Source organism: Folsomia candida, unplaced genomic scaffold (assembly GCF_002217175.1).
Source record: "Folsomia candida strain VU population unplaced genomic scaffold, ASM221717v1 Fcan01_Sc009, whole genome shotgun sequence".
NCBI lineage: Eukaryota > Metazoa > Arthropoda > Collembola > Entomobryomorpha > Isotomidae > Folsomia > Folsomia candida.
This window is the reverse complement of record NW_019091201.1, coordinates 2,692,737-2,719,699: the sequence shown is the minus strand read 5'-3', so window position 1 is coordinate 2,719,699 and position 26,963 is coordinate 2,692,737. Positions and strand designations below refer to the sequence as shown.

The following is a 26,963-nucleotide window of genomic DNA, read 5'->3' as shown; positions in this document are numbered from 1 at the left end:
ATGGCACCTCATTGTCCCAGTTTTGTGACGCATTTGTGAATGTGTTTATATATTTTTCATAATAAATCTGGTAGCCGTCGAGATTGCCGTCGGATTAAACTTTGACGTAGGCGGTACGAACGAATTTTATACTTGAACTTTGTTTGAAATTGGAGGATTAGAAGAAATATATGTAACGTGGAAAAGAATGGTTTTATTATTTTATTGCTTCAGTAAGTCCGCAGCTTCCAGCGATGACACAATCAACTATATTTTGTATTTGTTAAGAGCAATGGCCGCTGAAGCCGTGGGGACATGTGGGGAAATTAACATTGTAGGATAGGGAAGGCAGGGGTTTATGTAACATTGGCAGAGATGGGGACCTCAAATAACCGTGGGGACATTGTCCATCTGTCCCCACATTCTGCGGCCACTGGTTAAGAGCGTGTATCCGATACACTGTAGGTCAAGTAGTATGCTATCGACGTCGACGTGTAGTGGGTAAAAATTTATCTGCGTCAAAAAACTTGACCGTCATGTTCAAATTTGTAAGGATTATCTTTTTTATTAGAATAAAATAAAGTCATGTATGACACTTTTAACTGAGCCAAGTAGGCCTTGGTTTTTGCATTTTTAATCCGAGTCAGGGAATACCTTTCGATATTTCTATATAGTGGACCAATGAACCAATGATTTGATGACAAGCTTGCAATTACATAGTCTCAAGTGCGTACTTGTATACACATTCCACAATGAGTTCAATTGGGTATGCTCAGTGTTTGGCCGGTGAGAGAAATTTACATATGTGATCAAGGTGCAAATTTTATAAATTATATCACCGTTCTTTAGCTGACCTTGCAGGTCAAGTCTTTGAATACTTTGAATGATAAATACTGTAATACTTTTAGACCTGCGTAGACCTACATTCATAATCAAAGTAATATGATCGGATATTCGAATCCCTCGTAAATAGTACTTTTTAACCAGGTAGTAACCAATTTGATGCAATTTTTTATGCGATGACAGCATTCGGTGCCACACACCTCAGACATATCCGTCCGTAGTAGAGATTTTGCCAACCCACCAACATCGGGTTTTCCTCTCAAGCTAACTAATAAGTGTATTTTATATTTTATAAATGCATTATTCTTATATAATTTTTTTTACTAAAAGTGAGAGTTGCAGCTTTTTCGCATAAAACGAAAAAAAACCTCCAGTGCAACCTCATATAGCCCGAGTCAGTGTGTTTAGATAATGTTTCACTAAATTATAATCACAGATACCTAAAAAAAATTTCTGTTAAAAATTGAGTCCTAATTTCTTCGAATGAAGGATCGTGGGGTTTTCGTTTCGATGAGTTTTCCATACAATTGTAAAGACAATTGAACCTCAACTACAAGCAGGCCGCATGTCAATGCAAACCAAACAGTTCTGGAATCAATAGCGTGTAAAAAATGTAATTTCATAAACCATTGTTACTATACTTTGCTGTAAATATGTATATGAAATTTATCCAGTATTATAATAAGATTCACATTGCACACATTTCGAGTAAATTGTGGTTAAATAAATGCACAAGATTTTGAGTTTTCAAGGAACGCAAAAGCTCATAGTTTTTGCAACCATTTTAAACTACATATTTTGCATGGCAAGTAAATTGACAGTTATTTTACTGTGTTTTACATACGTATCATTTTTTTATATCTTATCTCAAATGAAACATTCAATTTAAGAGAAATGAGGAGTGTATCTGTCCCAATCGAAAACTTCCCAAAACATTCTTAATGTGTGGCTATGAAATTAAGAAGATTTACCCTAACGCGTCTTGCGGAATGGAGGTCGTTTATCGGTGCGAGAAAAATGGGACTAGAGTTGACCACGCATGTGAAACCAGAGAAGCTTACTGTGGAATAAACCCTGTCAATACTTGTTTGCTATATCCCAAAGATCCGAAAAAATGTATCAAACATAAAAGGATCCGACATTGTTGGAACTTTGGCTATCAAAGAGCAGATTATAACAGTTCCATGCAGCAAATGAAATCTTATGGTTTCTACTAAATCAACTGTATTTGAACCTAACATTATGCAATATCACTAATATCAGTAATTTTTTGACAGTGAAACATGATAGCAAAATAATTAAGTAGATATTATTATTTTAATATTCATATATTATCATGCATTTTCGCGTGACAATCCTCATTCAAATTTTATGTGCACAATCTTAAAAATTATTATTTTTTAACTTTTAAAAAATAAATGTCGCATGTAAATACAATTAGGATGCAAGTCTACACTTTGAATTAGCAAGAATATCGTTGATTAAAATGGGGAAAGCATTGCAGAGGGTAGCAACATGAAACCAACGCCACTCCATGCAAACTTAAATTTCTAGCGAACCGATGCTTGTCCTCAGATTGATTGACATCTTAGCTAAATGATAATCACGATGACTATTTGGAACCAGTCGTATGTGTCTCAGCATGGAAACTTCATGAAATGTATTAGTTGACACTGCTCCTTATAATATTCCACAAATATATTTGCATACGTGACTTGTTGAATACATATGAAAGCAAACGCATGCATATGTATATTAGTGCACGTTTAAACGGCTTTTTGTAACATTCTTCAGCAGACTCTGTTGTAATATATATTAGTCTACGACAATTGAATTTTGGATATACGAAATATATACGCAATGATTATGAGAATGGATTGATTTTTACAAATGCGTGTATAAACCATTCTAAATGGACCATTATATAAGTAATATTTAATTATGAAAAGGTTCTAGATTTTAATTGTTATTTTAATGACTTCCTTAATTGCATTTTACAAAAGTTGCACTTGCATATCTAATATCAGAAAATTTGCCTAATTTCTGACTTTATGTATGTATTTAGGTCGTGTGGCATCCTAGATCCCAGGGAATTTAGATGCTCGGAGAAATTTAATCCATCTGGATTTCTGGTCAACCTCAAGGGCTGTTATCATGACCCGGTCATGATAACAGAGGACCAAGGATACTCCAATCGAAGAGACAGCAATTAAAAATATTTGTAACACGCCCAATACAAAATGGTGGGTCGAGGGTAACCGATGCTTCAAGATTGTCGGTTGTCGTTAAAAGTTGAAATTTAATATAAAGAAAGATACAATTATGTATTGGAGCTTGATTTATGAGAATGGTGGAAAATAGTATGTAAGACTAGCGTATAAGCCCGTCTCCCACCGGGCGAGAGATAATTAGATTATCCAAATCTCACCAGTTAAACATTTTGTAGATATTTATTTAACAATTTGACGCCAACGGAAGTGAAAGCAATTTGCAACGAAAGTTAAAGTGGAAAATTAAATGTCACCCATTTGGCTCAGTTATCTCTGCCAGCCCAGTCTGCAGACTTTTGCTTTTCTGCCACATCAGATTGCCTCCGATACTGCCAGGATATTATGTTGGCATATTTCTGTCCGCCTGGGCCGACTGGCTAAGAGATTCCAGATAACCAACATTAGGCCGCCACACCTCGATAACCCCCATCAGGCAGCAACGACCCCATAACCCCATACGGCAGCTAAGCCTCTATAACCTCCATCAGGTGCCACGCCCCGATAGCCACCATCAGGCCGCCACTCCTCGATAACCGCCATGACGGAGCAACGCCCCGATAACCGCATATCATTAGGCAACTTATAACCACCACCAGGCCGCAACATTCTGATAACCACCACCAGACCGCAACATTCGGATAACCATCACCAGGCCGCAACATTCTGATAACCACCATCGAACAATAACGACCCAGCAACCTCACATTTATTTTTAAAATTAAGATTTTTGAATTTTAGCGCCATTCGAAATTTAACTTTCCCTGCTTTCACTTCCGTCACGGAAAATAACTTTCACTTCCGTTGCCAAAAGACATTTCCAGCTTATAATATAGATGTTACGTAATTTTCCAAAATGGCAATAGATTAATTAGTCTACAGTGCATATTGGATTTTTTAGAATATTAAATTGTTAGAATTGACGGGTTAAAAATTTGATCAAGCCATTCACAATATCAGTTTCCGCTACTAAATTTCACATTATCTCCTCATCTTTGATTTCTGAACTTTCGCAATAAATTTGTGCTTCAAGCAGAGCGGTGTATGAGTTGTGTGACAAATTTTTGTTTGAGTTTATACTTGTTAGTTTTGCTGTGATTCAAGAAAAATTATGTAAATATATGTAAATATTTCTTGACCTAAACATAACGGTAGAATCAATAAAATCATGTTAATAGGTCTCACGAAATTGTTTGCAGTAAAGGTTTTTGAGTTAAAATAAACTGGTTTAATATTCTCACCTTTAGAATATTTTCTTCAAGTAATCTATGTACGTACAATTGACTGATCCACATCATTGCCCAGTGACTTTTACACAGGTAGCAACTGTCCAAATTCCCTGCATTTACAATAAAATCATCTAAATAACATTTGTTACCTGACTTTAGATTTTACTTCATATTTTTACAGGATTCATCATTTAACAATTTTTTATACAAATGACAAAGAACAAAAATATTTATTTACTAAAATGCTAGAAATTCAGAAACCATTTATATAAACAGGTAAACTTACGTGCTTGTACAAATTCCTAGGAATTTGTAGAGAATAATTTCTTGCCTGATTAGACACATGTAACGCTTCGGGCGGCTTTGGATTTCTATAAATTAGAGAATTAATTCAAATTCACAACCAATAAATATGGGTAAATTAATACCTGAATTTCTGATTTTTTTAGAATTTCCCGAATTTTTCGTTTTTCAAATTCCGACTCAAGGATTTTTCAAGTCCATGCATTTCTGGGCCCGACACCGATTGGTCAAAGATTCCGTAAATGTTGGTCAAGTTAGATTTGTCCAATCGCCGCAGAGTATACAAGGTATTTATTTCGAAGAATAAACAAACTTATAACTGAAAATTAATTAAAATTTGTTAAATGAAACCAATCAGATTTATTAGCTGATCAGTATGAGCAAATTTGAGTGTGAGCTCTTCACACCGTAATCCTAAATGTCGACGAATTAACAATGAGTCTACTATGTACTAGAAATAATTAAAATTAGAGATCAATACGACAAAGGTGGGACAAGAAAACTCCAATCAATACATACTTTTATCTAGTCTACTCGTATTTATAACATCGCATTATCATAGTCACATTAATGACATGAACAAAAATTTAAATCGATTTGATTCTTCTCAACTTGAGACGAGATTTTGAGGTCATTGAGGAGATTTGATATTCCAAAGTTTTTCATGCATATATTGAAAATGTGTTTGTGCACTGCGATTGATGCCAAAATTAATATTAATTTTTTACATGAATTATGAAGTACAACACCACTTGATTGATAATACGAGTAGATATTTATTCGTTTGAATTTATGCCAATGTTTGAAAAAGGAAAAACAAAATAAGAGTAATATTTGGTAATATTTTTTAGTTGATGTGCACTTGGACGGAGACGCAAATCTCGACGAGAGTAGACGCATCGTTGGAGACCTCGGCACGGACTGGAAGTGTGTTTCCAGACAAGATGCTGAAAAAACACCCCCAGAAGAATTACATAATGAATTGTATATACTTAATTCAAATACCAAATTATTTAGTACTTACTCGTTGGGAGTGATGGTGAATCGGACAGTGTACTGGACTCCTGGTTGGACTGACGAGTTTTCGAGAAGGGTGTCAATGATGCTGACTGGGAAGCCAAGGTAGGTGGCAGATACCTTGAGTCGGAGGGCGGCAGCGGCACTGCTGGGAATAATGTCACCTTCACAAGCATAAGGTGTACCCGGGGTCATGTAGCAGATGGCTCCCTCACAGTTCGCGATCCTGCAAATTTCAGATAAGTATGTTTTAAAACACAGTTTGAGGAATGTACAGTTTCCAGGAAATTTATAATTGCCCTGAGAATACTTACCTCATCTCTCTGAAAGTGCCAACCCCACCGCATCGGGTGGTGTCAACAACCCCAGCGGAGGCAGCAGCAATGCACAAAGCAAGGACGAGAAGGACCTTCATTTTGGCGATTGATTTTCTGTCGAGGATCTACGAAATGTGAATTGATGGAAAGGTTTGAAGCAGCAAGCTGAATATGAACCCAGTCCTTCTGCCTTTTATACCAATTTTGGAGAACGCAATAATCAGGGATCGTTGGCTATTATCATCTTGCAAAGTTACGGCTTATCAATGGAATCCCGTACATGCATACGTACAAACATGAGTCTAAAATCGATAAATGCCGGCCAATAGGTAGTAGAAACTTGTTTCGTAAGAATAGTACATATGCATGTATGATAAGCCTGGTACATGGTAATCCCAAAATCCCCAATAAAATTTACCTACTGGAAATGATGATGCGATGATTACGACTCTTTCGAACCCAATTTTTTCCATTTTTCCCAATCTTCACATTTATTGAGCCATTATTTTACGAAATGCATATGTACATATTGCAAAATGTAAACACACTTAATCCATAATTTCGAAATATGGAAATCATCATTTTGGCTGCAACGCATTTTTGTGGGTATCAAAAATTTGGATAATTGGCAACGTAATTGCACCTCATTGTCCAAATTACATAACCAATTTCAATCAGTGCATTTACATATTTTTGTAATAAATCCCGTAGTCTGGATTGCCATTGGATTAAATTGATTGAACTTCGATCCAGTCATTACAAAATCTTTACTTGAACTCTGCTCGAATTTGAAGAATTATAAGCAGGACTGATTATTTGAAAATGCTTTTTATTATTTTACTGCTTCATGAAATATATGACACAATCAAATATATTTATTTTGGATTATCCAAATATTTATGATAATCGCAGCATGCATTCGATACGCTGTATCGCGATTATCTACCAGTTAGTAAAAAAATCTTTAGCGCCCGCAAACCTGACCGTGGAGAAATTCAGTTTATGGCCGGTTTATAATACGGTATTCATTATGAAACTTTTTGCATAACGGGTTTCTAAAAATAGTTTGATAAAAGATATGAACTTATCAAAGTGAAGGATGATTAATGCTTATTAATTACACTACTTCAATTAACTCATGGATGATGTTATTGGGAACAAATTGCTGAAATTCTGCACATGCAAAATCAGCTCAAAGCAGCTACCCACCAGATACGTGGAGAACAGTTGTGCAAAAATTAGTGAGCAATAATATTAAATAATAAGCAAGAAAGTGAAGGAAAGGGATTTCCCCCATAAAACATGACATGTCAATGGTGCAAAATTCCCATCAATTTAAAAATTACGTCTGATGACACCAATCGAACCATGTAAATTGATTACATAGAACGATGACCAAATTGATCGTATCATAGAAAATCCAGTTGTGCATCCATCATATTGGACTTGCAGAAATGGGACGATATCGCGTGATAAGATTATCACCGTGAAGGCTTCCAGTCCAGCACTCGATTTTTGCACTTAGAATGTCCTTATTAGTTGTTAGTTGCTTTATACACACCTGGGAAAAAACATACAAAACAAGCAATGCGATCTGATTGGTCTGAATTTAGTGTAAAACATAGCGTCTCAGAAATAATAGACTTGATTTATTTTCGAAATTAATCAAGAGTTAATAAGAATGGAAAATTATTGGCGAAATAGATTCTGCACTAATAATAATTTTTGCATGATTTTCTCGCAAAAAATCGCACAATCGACATTTTAATCTTACAATTTATCAACTTTTTGAAAAAGAGAAAACTTAATGATTTTTTGACATTTTTTTGTCTGCAAAATTACCTACGACGCTTCCTGATCCCTTAGCTCACCAAATGTAAATGCATGCACATATGTATGTGGCTGAGATCGACGGGAAAAGTTGCTAATTCTATAAAATCTTTTCAAAAGTTTAACCAATCTTGATACACTCGAATGTAAAAAAATATACCTAATTAAACTTTCCAGACTTCCTGAAAGTAACATCCGAAGTGACAGGCTTTTCACACTTTTTCTCATTTTTACCAAAAAATGAGAACATACATACCAAAAAATAGCACAATTCTCATTTTGCATTTCACACAATACTCTAATCCTAAAAAATTTCACTATTTGTATTTGAATGCTGTCTCCTTCCTATCTATTCATCAAAGTCCCTCGCGACTGTGTAGCACAGAATAAATATATCCCCACTTTCCTCCCCGATATCTCCCTGCACCTATATTTGTATGCTCTCATGGATAAAAATAGATCAGCCATCTTGCTGATGACCTCGGTCGCTCAACCAGGTAGTCGACGTCGAGTATTTGTTAAGCCATGGGAGGCAGGCAGGCAGAGAGAAAGTTGGTTGGGATGGATGAAGGAACGGAGAGAAAGTGTGCCAGGCAGGCCTCTGGGGAAAGTCTCACTTGAATAACAATTCACCTCAGGAGCACCAACCAGACCCAAATTCCACATCGATCCACGTACTCGTACTTTCACCAGAGTACGAGATGCATAATGTTGGCTGAGGTCTCGTCGGCTTGTTTGTTGGCCAGCGATATATTTTCATTTCATGGTTTGGTTTACTTTTTAAAAGTACACACACATACGGAGGTTTCTACCACCGTGAAATCATCGAAACCAGATCTGATCTTGTGTACATATTCAATGTGATCACCGTTTACTTACTCAGTGGCCGCAGGAGATGACTGTGGGGACATGAATTTTCCTGAAAATTTAAGAAATTTAGGAAAATCAAAATCTAGCTGATTGTTACAAAATGACTTTGAAATTATGATTGTATAAGGTCCATATTTGTACTTCAGTCCCGTGGGGATCAATGCGTTACAAGTCCCCACGGCAAAATTCCCATGTCCCCACGGCAAAATTCCCATGTCCCCACGGCAAAATTCCCATGTCCCCACGGCAAAATTCCCATGTCCCCACGCTTCCGCTGCCACTTTCATACTTGGCCCAGAATCAGGATCCATCTCCCAAAATAGAAAAGCAGATTCATCATACGTTCGAGCCGGCCATGGATTAATGACCAAGTTCCCGAGAGGAAAGGAGAAAGCAAACAATAATAATAATAACCACTCGACTTTCTCTTTCCCGACCCCACCAAACTTTTATCTCGTCCTGGTCTGGTCTGGTCACTCGTCTAATGCTTTAATCCCCTCCGATGATCCCCCTCATCAAGGAGACCAAGAAAGTCGCACCGCACATTTTCCCCCAAATTGACGTCACTTTATGGACGTGATGGATCAGAGAAATGGTAATGAGACGAGATCTTCTCTGCGTGAAAACAATAATAAATAGAATCGAACCCAAAAATAGAATTATTTTGCAGATAATAATAAATTCTTTATTTCTTCATCACGTAAAAAGAGCTCTTTTTGTTCAGGCGAGGTACTCACAAGTAAGACTCGAGTAGTCGAAGAGAAGGTAAGGTAACAAAAGAATAAATACACTTGTAACACAGATTATTCGATAAAAAAGTTGTAAGCTCAGACTCAAAACTCGAAACACAAACAAACACAACAGATAGCAGTGATTTTTCGGAAAAAAAACACAAGCAAGCAAATTATTAACCGTAACAAATAGTCAAATCCAACAGGTCGGACAGAAGAAGATATTTACCAATGGAAAAGAAAGAGTACTACATTTGAGCAAAATTTACACTAAAAAGTGACTCGAGAACGGGAGGGGGTTAAATAATAATATTTGATGTTTTGGGGGTGGGGGGGAATTTAAAATAGTTTAATAGGCATATTGAGCATAGGGAGATCCGAAGTTGGTGGAAACAACGGCACCACCGTAGCTTCGGGCAATTGGAGCGGCGAAAGCTGGAGCAGCTCGGACGAGGGCGGGTTGAGCGGCGTAAGCGCGGATGGCTGGGGCGGCATAAGCGGCAACAGCGGGTTGAGCGTAGGCGCGGATGGCGGGTTGAGCATAGGCGACTGGGGCAGCTCGGACGACGGCTGGGGCGGCGTAGGCGACTGGGGCAGCTCGGACGACGGCTGGGGCGGCATAGGCGACTGGGGCTGGGGCAGCGACGACAGCCTTGGTCACAGCTGGGGCAGATCGGTCGACGACGGCGTTGAATCCGTTGACGGGGTCAGCGGTGTAGGTGACGGTTCGGATGGCACCGTCAGGCTCGACGAGGGAGTATTGTCCCTTGACGACATCTCCGTCACGGGTCTCGGAGGCGGTCTTGGAGTCACCGGTCAAAGCGTCGGAGACGGAGTATCCTGATGAAATAAGGGGGTAAATTAAGTTGCTGTATTTTTTAGGGACAATTTCCTACTCACCGTAGTTGTATTGTGGGTGGGGGTCGAATGGTTCGGGTTGAGCGACGACGGTCTTGGCGACGAGTGGGGCCTGGTAAACGGATAAATTAATTGTTTAATGGGAGTCGATTAATGGATAATTAGTTATCCTTCAAATGCTTACAGCAGCAACTCGGGCAATTGGTTGAGCATAAGCCAAGGGAGCGGCAACTCGGGCAATTGGTGCCTATATTAATTTACATATTTAATACTAATTCACCCCCCAAATTTCACACTCCACAAACTTACAGCATAAGCTGGGGCGGCATATCCGGCGTATGCGGGGGCAGCGTATCCTCCAGCGTAAGCGAGGGGGGCACCAGCGTTGCAGGCAGCAACGAGGGCAAGGAAGACGGAGACCTAAGTAATTCAATTTTCGGTTAGTTTCTTTTCACAATCTCGGAGGAACTTATTTTCTCAAAAACCACCATAAATTACAAGATGTACAAGATTTTACCTTGTACATGATGATTATGTTTTTCTACTTGATTAGTTGGTACTGATTAGAAGAGCTCGATTGATGAACTGATGCCATGTTCAGATCAGGCCCACCGTTTTATAGTCCTCGCCCTTAAAGTTCGCATCAGGCAGGTGTAAATAAAATGGATATTCAATAAAATAGAGTAGAAGATCAACTTGTGAACAAATGGATCGCCAATTTTTTTCATCATTGGTCATTCATAATGGATTGTTGCCAGAATTCCACCACCACCAATATGCATACCTACCTGCATGTGAATCCATCATTCATTGTGGTCTATTGCACTCCTCCATACATCGCCGTAATTGGGGCTATTGTTGTAGTCGATTGTTGTTACACTTGAGTCAGTGTACAGGGTGTGACCCCAGATGCTGCTTCCCATCGTCCATTCTATTCTTGCATAAAAGATGTGACCAAGGCGAGACCCATGTCTTTACTTTTGCATACCACGACGAGCCAGATAATCAGACAAGATCATAAATTTTCAGTGTCACCAAGTCAAAAAAGATGATTCAATCGGCTGCATTGTTGCAGAAATTAACAAACTTATGATACAATATTGTTTGCAAATATATATGGAACATTTATTTACGTAAAAGGTGATCTAAATATTGAAATTGTGATTTTTTTAAATGATTATTTCTGTAGTTCAATTTTGATCGAGTTTGGCGAAATCGTGAAGGTTATTAAATCGTTGGGTGGTAATTTATGCGTGTTATTTTATATTTGGACAAATTTTCGCCGCGCCTAGTAAAATGCGATCCATTTCCTCCATAATTTTGTACCATTTAATATGATACATAGATATCTTAAATATGCTCCTGTTTTTTTTTTTTGCTTAAACACCTTCAGGAAGTAATTAATTGGAGCACAATTTGAGGGATAAAATCGCAGTGAAAACATAAATAAAAGCTCTTTTTGATAGATAAGGTCAATGCCAACAACCAGAAACTGGACAAATAGGTTGTACTTTGTACTAAAACTAAATCTAGCAAAAAACTTCCCTCAGGTCGTGTCCTGTTTATAAGAAATAAAAAATAATGGATTTTTGTTTCGCCCAATTAAGCAATTTGTGTCGCTTTCTGGAGGTACTAAATTCTAATCAAGACATAAACGCAGACAATTTGCATGCATTATTTTACACAATTAAAAACATTCATAACCTTTAAATTATTCCAATTCCATAAAAGTGACACACCTGACCTTAAATTATTGATGAAGCATTGTCGCACAATTACTTGTGTAAAATGACAACACAAACCGGCATATGACATAACATTACACACCAGTGGCCGCGGAAGAGTGGGGACAAAGGGACAATGTCCACACGGTTGTTCGATGTCCGCATCATCTGCCCATCTTATATAAACCCCTGCCTCCCCCATCCTACAATGTTAACGTCCCCCGATGTCCCCCCGGCTTCCGCGGCCACTTGCGATGGCATGTGTTATTCAACCAACTAAATAACTTTTTTAATTTATTCAAACAATTTAAACTTGACTTGTTGAGTGGGGCGCATAAATAAATTACAGCATAATTTTAATCTCCACGTACTTATTTAAATGTGGGCAGTATTTAGAAGAGGCTTAAAATTTTATTTAACCCTCGTCCATCGAGCATCGATCCTTATTTAACTTGACAACAGTGTTGTAAATCAATGGCAAAATCACTGCTCAACGCAAAATATGGGGATGACGGGGCTGTGCTGTCCGTTAATTCATTATTGAACCAACCTGAAACAAAAGCGGTAACAAGTTGGACATAATTTCAACAATGTAACGACACATTTGACAATGGGTACAATAATGAGGGTGATGCTTGACGTTTAAATTTTGGTGGTGGTCGTCGATTGCTACGAGATGCTGCAATTATTCGACTATCCATCCATCCACCACAATTAAATGGATAACGTATTATGTGAGATGAGAAGAGCAACAGACCTTCACCACTTGTTTTGGTTATAAAATGAGACAAATGAGTATTATGGATGACGCAAATAATATACATAAGGACCACTTTAATTACTTTAGAAGTCGTTGGGTTCCCCTTTTTCGAGTAAACTTGAACTGATTGATTGTGGTATTAAATTTAATTGGAATTGACTTTAAGCAGCATGTTCTAAGTAATTTTGGCTATAAAAAAATCTGTTGTTTCAGAATACCAAAGGCCAATAAAATTTTCCCTGCACCATTCCCTGACCGATTATGTAGAGTATTTACATACATCAGCGACAACAATCAACATCAGTAATGTGTCAAGATAATAATCGACCCTATGTTTTTGAACTCTAAGTTACCAAGTCCCCCTGCCCCACATTTGTTAAAATGTATACGTTTTTAATGCATAATTCCACCCTTAGAAAATTCTTCCCCTCCTCAAACCAGTGGCCGCGGAAGCCGTGGGGACATTAACATTGCAGGGGAGGGAGGGGTTTATATAACATGGGGAGATGATGCGGACATCGAACAACCATGGGGACATTACCCCTCTGTCCCCTCCAGCTTCCGCGGGCACTGCCTCAAACAACTATTTATTAAGTAGCGTCAGCTACTTATTGTGATCGCTTTGTCCGTCCGTCCGTCCGTCTGTCTGTCTGTCTGTCCGTAAGCAGGATATCTCCAGAACGAGTTGACATAATCAAACCTCGTTTTCGGCATTGTTTTTCTAATTTTTAGTTCTCGGTCAAGTTCGAAAATGGGGTCAATCGGATCACACCCCACTGCGCCAGGGGGTGTGGTCCAGATTAAATTTAACTTTAATTTTCATATGGGGTGTCATTTTAAAGGAAATTCCACCGCAAATTCAAAGACGTTAATATTTTTGACCTTATGACCTTGACGACGAGGTCAAAGGTTAAAAGATACGTAATTGTCATATGGGGTGTCAATTTAAAGGAAATTTGACTACGATTTCAAGGACGTTAATATTTTTGACCTCATGACCGTTAGGACGAGGTCATATACGGAGAAACGTGTTGGATAAAATGATCTAATATTAGGTATTTAGGTTAGCTATTTCAAGTAGCTTTTCATAACGGATGTTTATGGCACCGACTTTATTGGACCTCTGTACAGTGTCAGCTCATTCTTAGCATTCCCATTCTTGGGAGTAGGATTTAGCACTTCCTTTCTATTTAGGTCAGACACTTTGGAAAGTGTCGTGAGGAACAGTTTCATACATTTATTAATACATATTTTATTACTCATGATGTCTATATAATCATGTTGCATGTTGACAATAAATAATCAGTCGATTGGCAACCGTCGTGTTGTATCGTTGTTCATTATTTACCACAAAACGTTAAAGGAAACTGGAATCGCTCTGACGCTACTTATTTACATTCGTTTGGAGGGTTTATTTATTTATTAACCGCTGTGACCATTATCGATCAAATGTAAATATCTGTATCTCAAAGAGTTGCGATTATCTATCTATTGGGGGGATGAGGTAAGATCACAGCGAGGGTTCTGCACTTGATTTGATTTATATTTTATTTAAGGGGCCCATTGCATATTAAATAGTTCAATAAGCATGTGCACAGCACGTAGCCACCACGTGCGACAGGGCTGATAAGGCGACAACTGAGGTCACAATCGCACACACACACACATTATAATAAATTAATCCTACATAGATGGATGGATTGATAGATTGCCTGGCCTGCAGTTACCGTGCATCGGATCAATTTGATCAAGATGCATAACACACAAGAGAGGTGACAAGTGCAAAAGGAATAAGTGTGCAAATTCAACCTTGTCCTAACCCAATTCGTTTTTTGTTAACCTTTTATCCGACAAATTGGACAAAGCAGAAATTAAACCAAAATTGACAATAAAAAAAGATGAATCACGTGGCTGTCTCCTTAAAACTTTTGATTTCAGTAACATACGAATTATATAAGTTCGTCCTAAATATAAAGCCTTCGGCATTTGACGCACAAAAGTCGGTCACCGGTCCGTCGGTAGTAAAAGGGTTTGACTTCTTTGCTTAATGCAATAATCACTTGTGCTTGCAATATTTGAAAATTGAATTTGCAACAATAATAAAGGAGTGAATAAATTAAGCAAGCCGGATGGACTACGCCTTTTTCTGCAAGAAGAGTGACAAATATATAACGAAACGACACACAATAGAAAAATTCAAATAGGTGAACTTGATTGAAATGGTACGAATGTATCTAAATCTATTTCTTCAAGTCTAAACATTTACAATAATAATAAAAAATGATCCAGTTTTGCATTGCATGTTGTCATCAAGAAATAACATTCCTAATTTATTGGTACAATACTTATAAACGTGTAAACATGAGATAGGGGACAACAAAAAGTGGACAAAGTCAAGTCTAGACCCCAGACGAGAGGATTGCACAATCTGTAATAATTTGTAATCAATGATCTCCCATAAATGCGAACGAGTGTCCTTTTTTGTTTATTAAGGTGTGATTCGATAAAATCAAATCACACCTTTTGAAAATTGAAAATTATTACGATTTATTTAAAGATATAAATAAATAAATAGATAATAAAAAGACAACAAAATCTGGTCCAACCTTTTTTTAATGCATCGCAATTAATCGTATTAATCCATTTTAGACTCAAATAACATCTATTCAAAAGTTAAAATTATTGCAATAAAAATACGTAAATGTAAATTATTTATTTGAATTTTTGAAAAATTGTTATTTTAATTTTAAAATAAATAAATAATAAAAATATTGATACAAAATCTGGTCCAAATGCATCGTAATAAATCGTATTAATAAAAACATCAAATAAAAAAATATTAATAAAAAAATAAAATTATTACGATAAAAAACATAAATATAAATTATTTATTTTTATCAAATTTTTCAAATTTTTATTTTTATTTTTAAATAAATATAAACATAAAAATAAATAAATAAATAAAAGACTACAAAATCTGGTCCAAATGCATCGTAATAAATCGTATTAATCCATTTTAGACAAATAAGTGCAGTTGCGTGCAACCGTCTAATTAAACTAGGATGCAATTATCACCAGTATATTATCATGATTGGGGTTTGGGTATGTACGCACCTGCTCAGCTTGCAAATTAAGACAAGATCACTTTCAAGTGGCTGATTTACAAGAATGCAAATGCAAATAAAGTTGTAACAAAGTGAGTGATTTACTTGTACACAAGTTGTTTCGACAGAATTGAGTTGGATGTAATGTAAGTAAGTAAATCGTTAAATAAAAAATCAATCCAAAAGTGTAGACCACCGCACCACTCCCAAAAGTAATCCATTCTTCAGAGTGAAATAATTACATATTAATAATAAATTGGTGGAGTTTGTACCCCAAAAAATTATGCAACAACTGAATGAATCCTTTTAAATTCATGTCGTCTCCTTTTAGTAGGAATAAACTGGTGCAAACGAAATGTAGCGAAGGGGTGAAACCAAATAGGATTCCTCTTACGGAAAAACAAGAATTTTGATATTTTCGACCTTTGACATAGTCTACACTGTCGCAGGGTTATCGAACGTAGAAATGATGGTGATTTTTGAAATCCCTGCTGTGAATTACGTGGAAAACGGTCGAAAGTTAAAAAAAATCAGCATATTTGACCGTCACCATCGAGGCGCCGTGACCTTACGACCTCCAATTCCCATTTTCGAGCTTAACTCCACCAAGAATTAGTGAAGACTGCATGTCGAAATTCACATCCTTTCGAAAGTTATTGTGCATACGGACAGACGGACAAACAGACAAGGCATTCCCATAAAAGGGCTTCCCCTTTAATAACCACTGTTATAGAACATTTAATGGGATCTTATTATTATTAGTTTTGTTCCGCTGTGGCACGTTCTCTTATTGTCTTTTCTTTCCTTTATTATCTGTGATTGATCTCTAATCAAATCATTTAGAGTCGCGTTGCCTCACTAACTCATTCATACATAACAAAGTCGCATATACACGACTAAAACAAATATTTAACACTGTAGAGTAAATTATGCTCAAAAAATGGTCTAGATTAAATTGATCTATGTAAGGTGTGAAATGTGAGATAATTACGACAACAATTCATCAATTATTCGCATGAAATATGTCTGTGTCAATCTTCTTTAGGATGAAGTGGCGTTTTTTCGACGACGGCATTGAATCCATTTTTTGCATCGGCTACATATCGCACCGTCCTTATGACACCGTCCGGTTGGAGGAAACTGTAGCTTCCGGTGACCACACCACTTTTTGATTTTGTTTCCTGTGATGGAAATCAAATTATGAAAAGTTATGCAAATACTTATGATGAGAGCAATTTAGTAATTTAAGTTAGTAAACCGAGTCTATTATTCATGCAAAAAATTAATCACATTTCTGAATTTCTTTTTTGAAAAATGAAAATTCATTTTATTATTATTTTTTCTTACAGCACAAATAATAGGCTTGGCTTACACCGTTATGAAAATAATGTGTATTTATGTATGCATCCACAAACTAACAAATATTTTTTTACGCATATTTGCTGACCTGGACGCTTTTATAGTCGCTGGAAGCCGGACTGTGTACAGCGTAGGAGTAACTGTACTCGGCTGGAGGCTCCTCCTCCGCGACGGAGGGAGACGGTGGGTGTGGCAAGGGGGATGGATAGCTGGGTTTGGAATATTTGGGGTACTGGTGGCTATGGTAGGAGGAAGGGGAATGGTGGTAGCTGGGGTAATTGTAATGGTGGTACGCCGGGTATGAGCTGGACGGGTAGTGGGGGTGGTGGTGGTGATGTGGGTGGGACGGGTAGTGTCTAGAGTAGTGTGAATAGTGGGGATAGTGTGGGGACGAGTAGTGGGGGGAATAGTGATGTGGTGGGGGTGGAGGGGTCGTCGTAGTGGTCGTCGTGGTGGTTTGAGGTCCAGGTAAAATGATCTTCAGAGCGGTGGATGGTCCTTGATTGTTGGAATTTTGACCAGAGTTTGACCCCCCAGAGGAGGAAGAAGGACGTCTTGGTCGTGGGGGAGGGTAGTGCGATGGGGGAGGGGATTGTTGCTGTTGATTCTGAGATTGACCACCACCTTGTTGAATTTGGAGGAGTTTTATGATCGCATTTGCAGCTGAGGAGCCACCATTGTTATTATTGCCACCGTTGTTGTTTCCGGTTTGGGGAGGGTAGCGAGAACGTCCACCACCGCCGTTGTTCCCTCCCTGAAATTTGGGGGATGATTTTCGTATAAAAAATATGATTTGGATGAGAAAAATTGTGTCGATTAGATATTTTGTATACCTGTTGATTTTGAGTGGGTGGAGCTACAATAATGTAAACTCCGGGTTGCTGCTGCTGCTGTTGATTTTGGTTTTGTTCCTGATTCTGTGACTGGCCGTAAGGGTCTTGATCTTCATAGTCGTCGCCACCACTGGATGAACCACCTCCACCGCCGTTATTATTTCCTCCCCCAGAAGAAATGATGAGTGACACGGTTTTCTGTTGTTCCTGTTGCGTCGAATTTTCCGCTGGTGGGGGTGTCGGAGGTGGTGGTGGGTGGTAGGGATGGTGGTGCTTCGGGTAGCTGGGGTAATGCGGGTAGTACACGGCCAGCGTGGTTAGCGGTGCCATGCAGAGCAGCAGGGTCACGAGGGACTTGAAAAATCCCATGATTCTACAATTTTTTCGATGTAAGTAAACGGTTTTGAAATATTTTTCGCAAATTTTTCAAAAAATTGAGATTTTTTTTTGTTTTCCTTCAAATTGCTGTTACTGCTTCACTGCTCTGGTTCAACTGGGAAGTGGATAATTATTCAATAAAATTAATTCCTTTTTATACAAACTGATCGGGATCATCTTAATTGGTTTTCGATTACGCCATCACTCATTAGACAACAATTGGAAATTTGATCTACATTAAACGGCGGTGGTAGGATTTACAAGCACTTTACAAGCATTCGCAGAATTGCATTTATTTCGAAGAAGTATTTATTCTTCGTAAAGTTTGGGTTTGGATGGGAGGATCACGACTCCACGACTGACATCCCCCCGTCACTTTGACATCTCATCTCAATTCCTCCACTTTCCATTTCCTCGTCTTAATTCCCTATCAAATAGTAAATGATACCAAAAATGAATATCTTTAAGACTCAGGTTTATTATCGATACGACGACTCGATCAAAAACAAACGATTATTATGCTATGCTGCACATTAATTGTGGCATGTTTGTTTAGTGCAATTTTGAAGCCTTATCCGACTAAAAAGGATGTACCCGACTTGTCAAAGTCTGTTTTTTGCAGCGTGTGACTTTCGTTTGAAATTGGTGTCAAATTGTTGATGCAACTGTCAACCTAAATGACGCTATCATCCATCGGCAGCAATACAAATAAAATTAGATTCGTCATTTTTATACGTGATTTTAATGATGTGCGATTTACACCAAAAACAAATGCAGTTTTTGCAAACATGCTTTTCATACATATGTATTTATATATATATATTTATGCAAATGGACAAGGAAATCTTAAAAATAGAAACGCACATGTGAATATTGCGTTTGTTAGGATGACCAGTAGTAAGAAGAAATGTCTTATTATTTCTAAAAGTGAGAGTCTCATAAGAAAAAGGGTTGTAGGGTAGCATGTTACGTATCTTTATGAATAAGTTTAACCTTGCTGGTACCCTAAAATAGAACCCTGATCCTAGTGGAACTGCATATCTTTCTTATGTAAAAGGACCAGTAGGGAAAAGTGGCAACTGGCAAGGTCGGCCTTGTACGATCATCCCTTGTCTAACCTTCTTCCCATGATTTAAATCCGTACGAAAATAGTTTATTGGGTCAGATTCAGAAATTTTTCGTATAAAAGGCCAAGTCTCCAGCGGATTAGGTATCACATCTCCACTCCTACTACAACTACTCCTACAACAGGAAATCTCATCCTCCAAAACCAATAACTTCACCATGAAATCGGTAAGTTTTCAGGGGGGAAAATTTCTTCCAAAATTTCTGAAAAAAATATTAATATTTCCGAAATCCTTCCAGTTCGCCCTCATCGCCCTCTTCGTCGCTGGAGCCGCTGCCAACTATGGCTACTCCCAACCTGCCGTCCGAGTTGAGCCAGGTAACACACATTTAACACGATAAGCACACGATAAGCACAACATCATTGACTAATAATTAATCTAAATCCACAGTTTCCGTCTCATACGGTACCCACGCCCCGGCCGCGCCAGCCATGTCGTACGGATCATCCGCACCCGCCGCCTCCAGCTACGGGTCCTCCTCCTACGGATCCGCCACCCGCGCCGCTGCCGTCCCAATTACCAGTTTCAACCATGAAATCAGAGGCTCCGAACACTCCGCTCTTTCCTACGAGACCGGAAATGGGATTCGTATCACGGACAACACCCAAGTCGTTCAAGGCCGTGGAGGCAGCTACATGGATGAGTACGGAAAAATGGTCCAGTCCACCTCAACCCTTACCAAGAGCGGAGTCGTCTCATACACCTCCCCGGAAGGTCAACACATCAACCTCAACTGGGGTAAGCCAACAAAATAGAGAACTTTTTACAAACAAAATATTAGGGGATTTAAACCCTTGTGAATTATTTTCAAGATAATTGTGATTTTAAGTTAAATAATTTAATTTTAATTTTTTTCTCAGTTGCCGATGAACAAGGGTACCGTGCTCAAGGGTAGGTATTTAATTATTACAACTGCAACTAAAGTACCACTTGTAATTAATTACTACCACAGTTTAATTAATGTTTGTTCTCTTTCCCATTTTACAGAGACCATTTGCCAACCCCACCCCCAATCCCCGCTGACATCGCTGCCTCCCTCCGTGGCGCTTCTTCCTACGGATCAGTCAAATCCGGATATTAATTCCTTCGACGCCTCCACTACCCCCATCGACTCACTCTTCCCATCGAATAATTTTAATTTTAGAATTTTAACCCTTCTCCTGTATTATACAGCTATAGTCCCACCACAACAACAGTAACAATTTCGTACCACGGTACAGTTGTAAACGGATGAAAGCACGGTATTATAAATTTTGTAAAGAGAAAAAGATCTACTAATTTTTTTATTTTTCTAATCTGAATTACATATGTGGAAATCTGAAATAAAAATATAAAGTCGTAAAATCAAAAGTTTTTCCTGAAATTTGTCATAATTTTTGCATGCTTTTTACTCTTTTACATACATACGAGCTTCACTATTTATGAGGATGAGTCATCACTACAACTTGCGAGATTCCCTTTCTGATCAAACCTTGTTGCAAAATTTTGAAACTTTTCGCTTTGATGTCGTTCCTCGTTGGGAGTTTGTAGTCTTCGAGGTCTTCTTCTGCATGGGAAAATAAACAGAAAAAGTGATTCGGTTATTCTACTCGTTTTCCTCTAAATATGTATGCAAATGTATTTGACTAACCGTCCGAACCTTCCTCCATCGTCCTCACGGGAACGCGTTGACATCGGTCTGGAATTCGGTACGCTCTAATTCCTCCGGAAGCAGTAGCGCCCACGAATCCTCCACCTGACACCGTCATCTCTGACGCTCTTGGGTGCATGGGATGCTTACTTTGTCGTCGGTGGACATGTTGATGCTCGACATCGCTCTCCAATTTCTCTACGTCATTCACCAACTGTTCAACTTTGGTGCGAACGACTGGAAAAAGTTTCAACAAGTGGTCACAGTCTGTTATTTGATGACTTTTCTGGTCGTCTAATCTGTTCAGGATTCCAGACATTCCAATCCGAATGGAGTCGATCCTATCGCCGCATGTATTGATGATTCGTTGGGTGTGATTCCCCACTTTTTTTAGTGTGGTTAAATTGGAGTCGTAATCTTGGACGACTTTGGTGAAGCTGAAGATTATAAAAACTTATGTATTATTAATTCAAGAAATTTATGTATAATTTTTTTTGCGAGTTAAAATATTTACTCGGAAACTTCCTGATTTCCAGTGTAAGAAAGTTGGCGAAGAATCAGCATGAGTAAGTCTCTCTCTCGAACCAACTTATGTTTCAGCTTCTCTTTAATAACTTTTTCTTTTTCGAGATCAAGCCCAACTTTTCTCACGGTTTTAAATCTTAACGGAATTGAGTTGAATGGGACTCGCATGGTTTCCACTAATCTTGACACCCAGGCTTCCAACTCTTCAATTTCGGCCCGCTTCACTCTTAACCTGTACAAATTGCACATTATATTTAACAGTTAGGTAATTAAATACGTAAATGAACAACCTGTCATTAACACCACCGGTGGAAGCCAGGTCTTGTTGTAGGGTTGCAGCACTTATGGTTTTGCGTTCCAATGGGTTATATCCGGCGCGACGTCCGTTTGGAATCGTGGCGGAATTTTCGCTTAAAACTTTCTCCACTGCGACCTTAATCTTGCCCATTTGAACGCGGCGTTTCCTTCGATTTATGAGTGATTCCTTCTCAGTTAGTGCCAGCGTGGAAAATGCTTCGGATTCAAACTAATTTTATGTCATTACGTGATTAAATTTTTGGTAATTTATTTATTTTGAAATTTTGCTCCTTACGATGAGAGCATCGTCCAGCATATTCTGCAGGGTTCGCATCTCTTGCTTTTGATGTGCTAGTTGAGACTCCAGGTTGCGAATGACCGGAGCATACTTTTCCTCCTCGTCTCTCAACCTTTCTTTAATCTCGTGGTATTTCACGTACAAAAGTTTCGCAGTTTCCAGTTTGACTGGAATTTAAACAGCAAAAATTATAATCTTACTTAAACCCATGTTAAATATAATTCACCTTTCATCGAATCGATCGCTACCCCCAATAAATTTTCTTGTTTCATAATTTTCATTTCCCACGGGGTGCTGCCAGGTCGCGGCCATTTCTCCATTAACATAACAACCCTTTCCGCTTCTTGTAATCGGTCCCGTTTTGCAAATAAAGTGTCCACCAATCCATTCAATTGTTTGGCATGGTCGAATAATTTGTCGTCCAGCCATGCTTCGGCGAACTTAAGGGATTTACGATCAAAATCGGAAATTTACTAAATAGAGATGAATGTGCATAAATAAATGTTTTTAAATACGTCTGGTGTTTTGGATCTGAGGACTAATTGCATCGTCCTGTGTGTCCGGAGAGCATTTTGTACTGCGAATTTTTCACGGTCAATCGCTTCCATCATATTCCTTCGTAATGTTTGAGTCTCATTTAGCAAATCGTGGAGGACAGAACTCGCCCCTTCTCGACTTTCGTTCAGCTCTTCTTTGAGAACATTGTTGTATCGTTCTACGCGTTTTTAAATGAAATGTTTTACATAATTGTAAGGACATGAATTTCGTAAATAGTTTAATGCCTTTGAGAGAAATTTTCGATCTGAGGTTCTCAATTTGCTGAGTAATTGGCATCGCTTCCTCGGCAAGGTCGGAGACATGGTGGTGCTTCAAATGGTTGGGTGGTTCAGCTTGTGCAAAAAAATGGTAAAGACGACGTGTAGAAAAAATGGTTATCTTAACTTTGGTAATAAAATACCTGCTCTTCCGCATGAATTTTCGTCCCTCTTTGAAAACATTTTCGAAACAGATAAATGGGTACAAAAATGAGTAAAAAGGTGATAATTATCTTTTATTATAACGAGCAAACCACCACGATTACATAATTGACAAGATCGGTTAAATTTTCTAAATAATTTCCAAAGTTACACTTGCCCAACTTCGGCAGGCCTTTTGAGATTTTGGAAAACGTATAAAAAATCTTGTAACAGAATACCGTGCAAAAAATGTATGTAATTGAGTCGACTTTTAACTTTGAAAAATAGAATTCCACACTTTGTTACTATTTTTGGACAATTTTTTCATATAGCGAAGAATAGTTCTGTCACGTTTAAACAACTTTCTCAGAAATTCCTGTTGATGTGGGAGGTGGGCTTGTTCGCAGCAGGATTCTCTGTGGTGGTGGGTGTACCCCAGTTCTGGATCCACATGCAAGATGCAATTGTCCGAAGTCATTCCTTTCACAGGACTGAGGCACATTTTGGGGGCATGATTGTTAACAACGAGGGCAGTTTGAGTGCTGTGAATGCATTTGGAATTGAAATAGCTAGAGCTATGATCAGTATATACTTCCGGTTTAACAATCCAGTTGATTCTCTGGAAAAAAATTACATTTAGTATATTAGTTACATGACCTCTTGCTAAACCCCAAGCACAGCAATAATGTAATACTCATTTAAAATACCGTCATCATAAATGGAATAATATTATTATCTTCATCAACATCTTCTGGTTCTTCTTTGACTAATCTGATCTCTTGTCCTCCATGGAATCCATCAACAATCTTGTCAATGAAAAGTCGCATTTGAAAGCAGAATGATGGAGAGTTTTCCCTTAAAAACAGAAAGTTAAAAGTCACAATAATTAAATTGCTTCACTAATATTTTAAATTATGTATGCAGAATATGAGTCTCACCATGACGGAGCATCTCCATCGTACAAGTCTTCAATAAGACCGTACCAATCCTCCGACAACTTTGGAAGAATTATCTACAAGAAAAAATAATTAAGGTTTTTCTCTGCGATAAAAAAACGTTATCGACGATTTCAGTCAGACCTCGTCCACATCAAGGAGGGCAATGTATCGATATTTGTACATGTTTGATAAAAAACACTCATTGTATGCAATCAATTCTTGCTTCCAAGCTTGTGCAATATTTTTCTGAAAAGATTATAAATAGTCCCCGGCAGTTTTACAATTTACCGTTTTGATTTAAATTGTAAAGCCTTTAATTTACCTCTAAATATTCTGTTGTTGAATTAGAGTCCATTTCTCCAGCTATCGTTACTGGTCGTACAGTTGCCAGTCCATTAGCTTGATAGTGATTGAGAACCTGGACCAATAAATAAAAATTAGCAATACCAATTAAATAAAACAAACAAACTATTAAATGTGTACCTTTTCTGTAGCAGGATCAACTTGAAAAACATGAAAATGAATTCCATCAACCCCTAAAATTCTCAACATTTCCACCCACTGCACCAATTTTCGGGAGATATCTTTACTCGGAAAATTCAGCCCTTTGACACAAAGTCCAAAAGTTTTTCGATCCTCTGGAGGAAGTTGATAAGTCAATCTTAAGTCATTTCGTGCCATGGAGCATTTTCCAGTCAAAAGCGACACCGACTCCCAATACGACTCGGCGTGCTTTGGTAAGGGAGGAATTTTACAGGTTAAAAGGTATGGTTGAATTGCACCCCACTTTCCCCAATTCGTGTTCCAAAGATAGGTGAATTCTTCACTCTGTCGTTACAGAAAAAGTGTCATTACAATCACAATCAGATGCATGTAAAATTTCGGTTCAATTCTTACCGGAGCTAAACTTGCGTAGCTTTTATTTCCAATGTTTATCCAAAATCGACAAAAGAAGTCGTTCACCAAACTTGGTGGTGTTATGATGTCGTCAGTGAGAAACAAGATTCGTACGAGGGGTTCGCCATCTGCATGTACATAAATAATGATGGTATATTGAATTACTTACCAAAACAAGCAGTCATTTTGAGCATACCTAATCGGGTATCGATGTAGGCGCCGTTCAAGTAAATCCGGTTATTTTCCGTTAGGCGTGTGACCTTATCATTATGATTATAGCATTATTTAGTCATATTTAAATATTAAATCGAATATGTATGCTACACTCACCTGCCAAAGTTTATTGTGAAATTCTAAATCCGTAATGTGCGGTCGCATTATCCTTTTTTCAAAACGGATAAAACAATCCTCTAGTTCATCGCCTAATTGTGTCGCTGTTGGGATAATCTTGTCGGATAACTTGGACAACGGCAAGCTCGGTAAAATCAGGCCATCCTTTGTGGTTGCAAAGTGATCACTCTGTTGAAATCGGTCAAGATCTGATGGAAGTTTATTTTGCGATATGAGAATTATGAAAGTTGAAACAATGATGATCACGAGAAACAATGATCTGGCTCTGGGATGGCGAAACTTGTTCCTGAAAACTCTGCAAACGTTCTTTTGGGGAAACATTGCTGGTAAGATATAAGATAAGTTCGTCTTATTGGTTTTCAGATTTATTTTGCTCCAGCTGCTGATATGGCACTTTATCACGGGACAAGCGTTACCTAAGCAATCGTGGTGCCGGACTCACCAAAAAATTAAGAATCGCATGCAGAATTTTACGTCACACCATGACTACATCACAATTTAGTTTCATTTTCATGATTCCGGCCAGAGTTGATGTAAATTAAATGAGCGAATTGTAATGGCCGGCATAATAAAACTTGCGACATGGGCAAACCCGACGGCACCCACAGCCCCAACGTCAACATAGACCACTTCTTGAGCACGCTAAAAAAATATCATCGAAAATCGATTGCCATCCACCGATCCTCCATCGGAGGAATTGTAGAGCGGAGAAGTACTTCCGGAAGTAAGGGAAGCAATCATAGCAATCCCACTGTCAAAAATGTGCTCACAGTTCCACTCGGTGGGGAAGGAGGTCATGGGCGCAAGGGGTCAAGAACAAAGTTTACGCATCATGTACTCAAAATAATAACAATATCATAAATAATGATGGATTAATTAATTAATTAATTAATTTTTGTATGGTATCGACAGCACACACACCAAACCGGTAGCGTTGCGAGTGGAAGTAGCGGTGGTTCAAGTGGGGGCTCAAGTGGTGGGTCGGATTATACTACAAAACGGAAACATCGTAGAGCTAAAAAGAAGGACAAGAAGGCAAGCTTTCTTATCCAGATTTTTTGATATTGATTTGATTTTAATAAATTTTTAATAGTTCTGCATAACAGGACACCATACTCAGTCGGTTTCGCGACGCCATAGCAGAATCGGACGTCTTTGTAGAACAAAGTGCAGAATCTCCACATTTAACTTGTATTCGGATCAGTTTCGTCACCCTCGTCCCTTTCGCCATCTTCCTCGTGTGGGACACCTTAGCCGTGTTGATATTTCAAATGCCACATTTATCCCTGATCGACCTGCCCGGGTTAATTTTAATATTCCAATTTGTTGGGATTGTATTTGCCATGTATGGCTATATGGTGCAATTTGTGACCACGGGGTCGTCCAGTCGATATGTGACAATAGCTTATTTAGCATTAATAGGACAAAGCATTCTCTTTACTTGGAGGGTGTTTTTAGAAGTTACCTACGATGGGCGGAGATATCAAGAGAAGAATTATCTTCCGAGACTTATTCGATATTTCGACTGAGGTTTAATAAAGA

At 38.2% G+C, this 26,963-nt stretch overlaps 6 protein-coding genes and 2 long non-coding RNA genes across 9 annotated transcripts; 3 read left to right on the top strand and 5 right to left on the bottom strand.

The window, feature by feature from the left end:
- Positions 1-3,300: 3,300 nt before the first annotated feature.
- LOC118436647 lies at positions 3,301-4,895 on the top strand. Its single transcript, XR_004835615.1, has 3 exons — positions 3,301-4,408; positions 4,500-4,594; positions 4,768-4,895. It is a non-coding gene; the product is annotated as an uncharacterized LOC118436647 (long non-coding RNA).
- A 478-nt stretch (positions 4,896-5,373) lies between these two features.
- Positions 5,374-6,133, bottom strand: LOC110853924. The gene is made up of 3 exons (XM_022102289.2): positions 5,953-6,133; positions 5,646-5,864; positions 5,374-5,568 (listed from the first exon to the last, which is right to left on the bottom strand). The coding sequence occupies exons 1-3, from the start codon at positions 6,051-6,053 to the stop codon at positions 5,469-5,471; spliced, it is 420 nt and encodes a 139-aa protein (XP_021957981.1). The 5' UTR covers positions 6,054-6,133; the 3' UTR covers positions 5,374-5,468.
- Positions 6,134-9,314: 3,181 nt separating this feature from the next.
- Positions 9,315-10,887, bottom strand: LOC110853790 (cuticle protein 21). The gene is made up of 5 exons (XM_022102123.2): positions 10,762-10,887; positions 10,554-10,664; positions 10,429-10,491; positions 10,287-10,356; positions 9,315-10,226 (listed from the first exon to the last, which is right to left on the bottom strand). The coding sequence occupies exons 1-5, from the start codon at positions 10,768-10,770 to the stop codon at positions 9,736-9,738; spliced, it is 744 nt and encodes a 247-aa protein (XP_021957815.1). The 5' UTR covers positions 10,771-10,887; the 3' UTR covers positions 9,315-9,735.
- Positions 10,888-13,605: 2,718 nt separating this feature from the next.
- On the top strand, positions 13,606-14,638 carry LOC118436645. The gene is made up of 2 exons (XR_004835614.1): positions 13,606-14,232; positions 14,420-14,638. It is a non-coding gene; the product is annotated as an uncharacterized LOC118436645 (long non-coding RNA).
- Positions 14,639-17,131: 2,493 nt separating this feature from the next.
- LOC110853789 (variant surface antigen E) lies at positions 17,132-18,540 on the bottom strand. The gene is made up of 2 exons (XM_035855142.1): positions 18,025-18,540; positions 17,132-17,945 (listed from the first exon to the last, which is right to left on the bottom strand). The coding sequence occupies exons 1-2, from the start codon at positions 18,391-18,393 to the stop codon at positions 17,262-17,264; spliced, it is 1,053 nt and encodes a 350-aa protein (XP_035711035.1). The 5' UTR covers positions 18,394-18,540; the 3' UTR covers positions 17,132-17,261.
- A 1,008-nt stretch (positions 18,541-19,548) lies between these two features.
- LOC110854303 (endocuticle structural glycoprotein SgAbd-2) lies at positions 19,549-20,771 on the top strand. The gene is made up of 5 exons (XM_022102735.2): positions 19,549-19,695; positions 19,768-19,846; positions 19,920-20,267; positions 20,390-20,420; positions 20,517-20,771. Exons 1-5 carry the CDS (start codon positions 19,687-19,689, stop codon positions 20,608-20,610), a joined length of 561 nt encoding a protein of 186 aa, XP_021958427.1. The 5' UTR covers positions 19,549-19,686; the 3' UTR covers positions 20,611-20,771.
- On the bottom strand, positions 20,668-23,277 carry LOC118436570. Its single transcript, XM_035854961.1, has 8 exons — positions 23,238-23,277; positions 22,795-22,994; positions 22,506-22,719; positions 22,277-22,446; positions 21,975-22,210; positions 21,674-21,916; positions 21,160-21,596; positions 20,668-21,075 (listed from the first exon to the last, which is right to left on the bottom strand). Exons 1-8 carry the CDS (start codon positions 23,275-23,277, stop codon positions 20,945-20,947), a joined length of 1,671 nt encoding a protein of 556 aa, XP_035710854.1. The 3' UTR covers positions 20,668-20,944.
- A 32-nt stretch (positions 23,278-23,309) lies between these two features.
- Positions 23,310-26,961, bottom strand: LOC118436544. 2 transcript variants are annotated; one of them, XM_035854870.1, is made up of 10 exons: positions 26,887-26,961; positions 25,401-26,716; positions 25,267-25,330; positions 25,071-25,198; positions 24,657-25,001; positions 24,496-24,591; positions 24,315-24,419; positions 24,174-24,247; positions 23,943-24,090; positions 23,310-23,854 (listed from the first exon to the last, which is right to left on the bottom strand). In XM_035854870.1, the coding sequence occupies exons 2-10, from the start codon at positions 25,740-25,742 to the stop codon at positions 23,507-23,509; spliced, it is 1,650 nt and encodes a 549-aa protein (XP_035710763.1). In that variant the 5' UTR covers positions 25,743-26,716; positions 26,887-26,961; the 3' UTR covers positions 23,310-23,506. The 2 variants fall into 2 exon arrangements, with proteins under 2 accessions (XP_035710763.1, XP_035710762.1); XM_035854869.1 differs by lacking the exon at positions 26,887-26,961 and having other exon boundaries at positions 25,401-26,436; positions 26,538-26,844.
- Between the last annotated feature and the right edge of the window lie 2 nt (positions 26,962-26,963).

Coding starts and splice junctions, on each gene's coding strand:
- LOC118436544 (XM_035854870.1), bottom strand. CDS start 25,742: ATGTTTCCCCAAAAGAACGTTTGCAGAGTTTTCAGGAACAAGTTTCGC. Junction 25,199..25,266: donor CTACATCGATACCCGATTAG/GTATGCTCAAAA, acceptor ATGTACATGCAG/ATGGCGAACCCCTCGTACGA. Junction 24,420..24,495: donor CAACAACAGAATATTTAGAG/GTAAATTAAAGG, acceptor TAATCTTTTCAG/AAAAATATTGCACAAGCTTG.
- LOC110853789 (XM_035855142.1), bottom strand. CDS start 18,393: ATGGGATTTTTCAAGTCCCTCGTGACCCTGCTGCTCTGCATGGCACCG. Junction 17,946..18,024: donor CACCCACTCAAAATCAACAG/GTATACAAAATA, acceptor CCCAAATTTCAG/GGAGGGAACAACGGCGGTGG.
- LOC118436570 (XM_035854961.1), bottom strand. CDS start 23,277: ATGTTTTCAAAGAGGGACGAAAATTCATGCGGAAGAGCAG. Junction 22,211..22,276: donor TGCTGGACGATGCTCTCATC/GTAAGGAGCAAA, acceptor ACATAAAATTAG/TTTGAATCCGAAGCATTTTC. Junction 21,076..21,159: donor GATGGAGGAAGGTTCGGACG/GTTAGTCAAATA, acceptor TTTCCCATGCAG/AAGAAGACCTCGAAGACTAC.
- LOC110853790 (XM_022102123.2), bottom strand. Junction 10,357..10,428: donor CAATTGCCCGAGTTGCTGCT/GTAAGCATTTGA, acceptor TCCGTTTACCAG/GCCCCACTCGTCGCCAAGAC. Junction 10,227..10,286: donor CCACCCACAATACAACTACG/GTGAGTAGGAAA, acceptor TTATTTCATCAG/GATACTCCGTCTCCGACGCT.
- LOC110854303 (XM_022102735.2), top strand. Junction 19,847..19,919: donor TGCCGTCCGAGTTGAGCCAG/GTAACACACATT, acceptor CTAAATCCACAG/TTTCCGTCTCATACGGTACC. Junction 20,268..20,389: donor ACACATCAACCTCAACTGGG/GTAAGCCAACAA, acceptor TTTTTTTCTCAG/TTGCCGATGAACAAGGGTAC.
- LOC110853924 (XM_022102289.2), bottom strand. CDS start 6,053: ATGAAGGTCCTTCTCGTCCTTGCTTTGTGCATTGCTGCTGCCTCCGCT. Junction 5,865..5,952: donor GGCACTTTCAGAGAGATGAG/GTAAGTATTCTC, acceptor TGAAATTTGCAG/GATCGCGAACTGTGAGGGAG. Junction 5,569..5,645: donor TTCACCATCACTCCCAACGA/GTAAGTACTAAA, acceptor GTGTTTTTTCAG/CATCTTGTCTGGAAACACAC.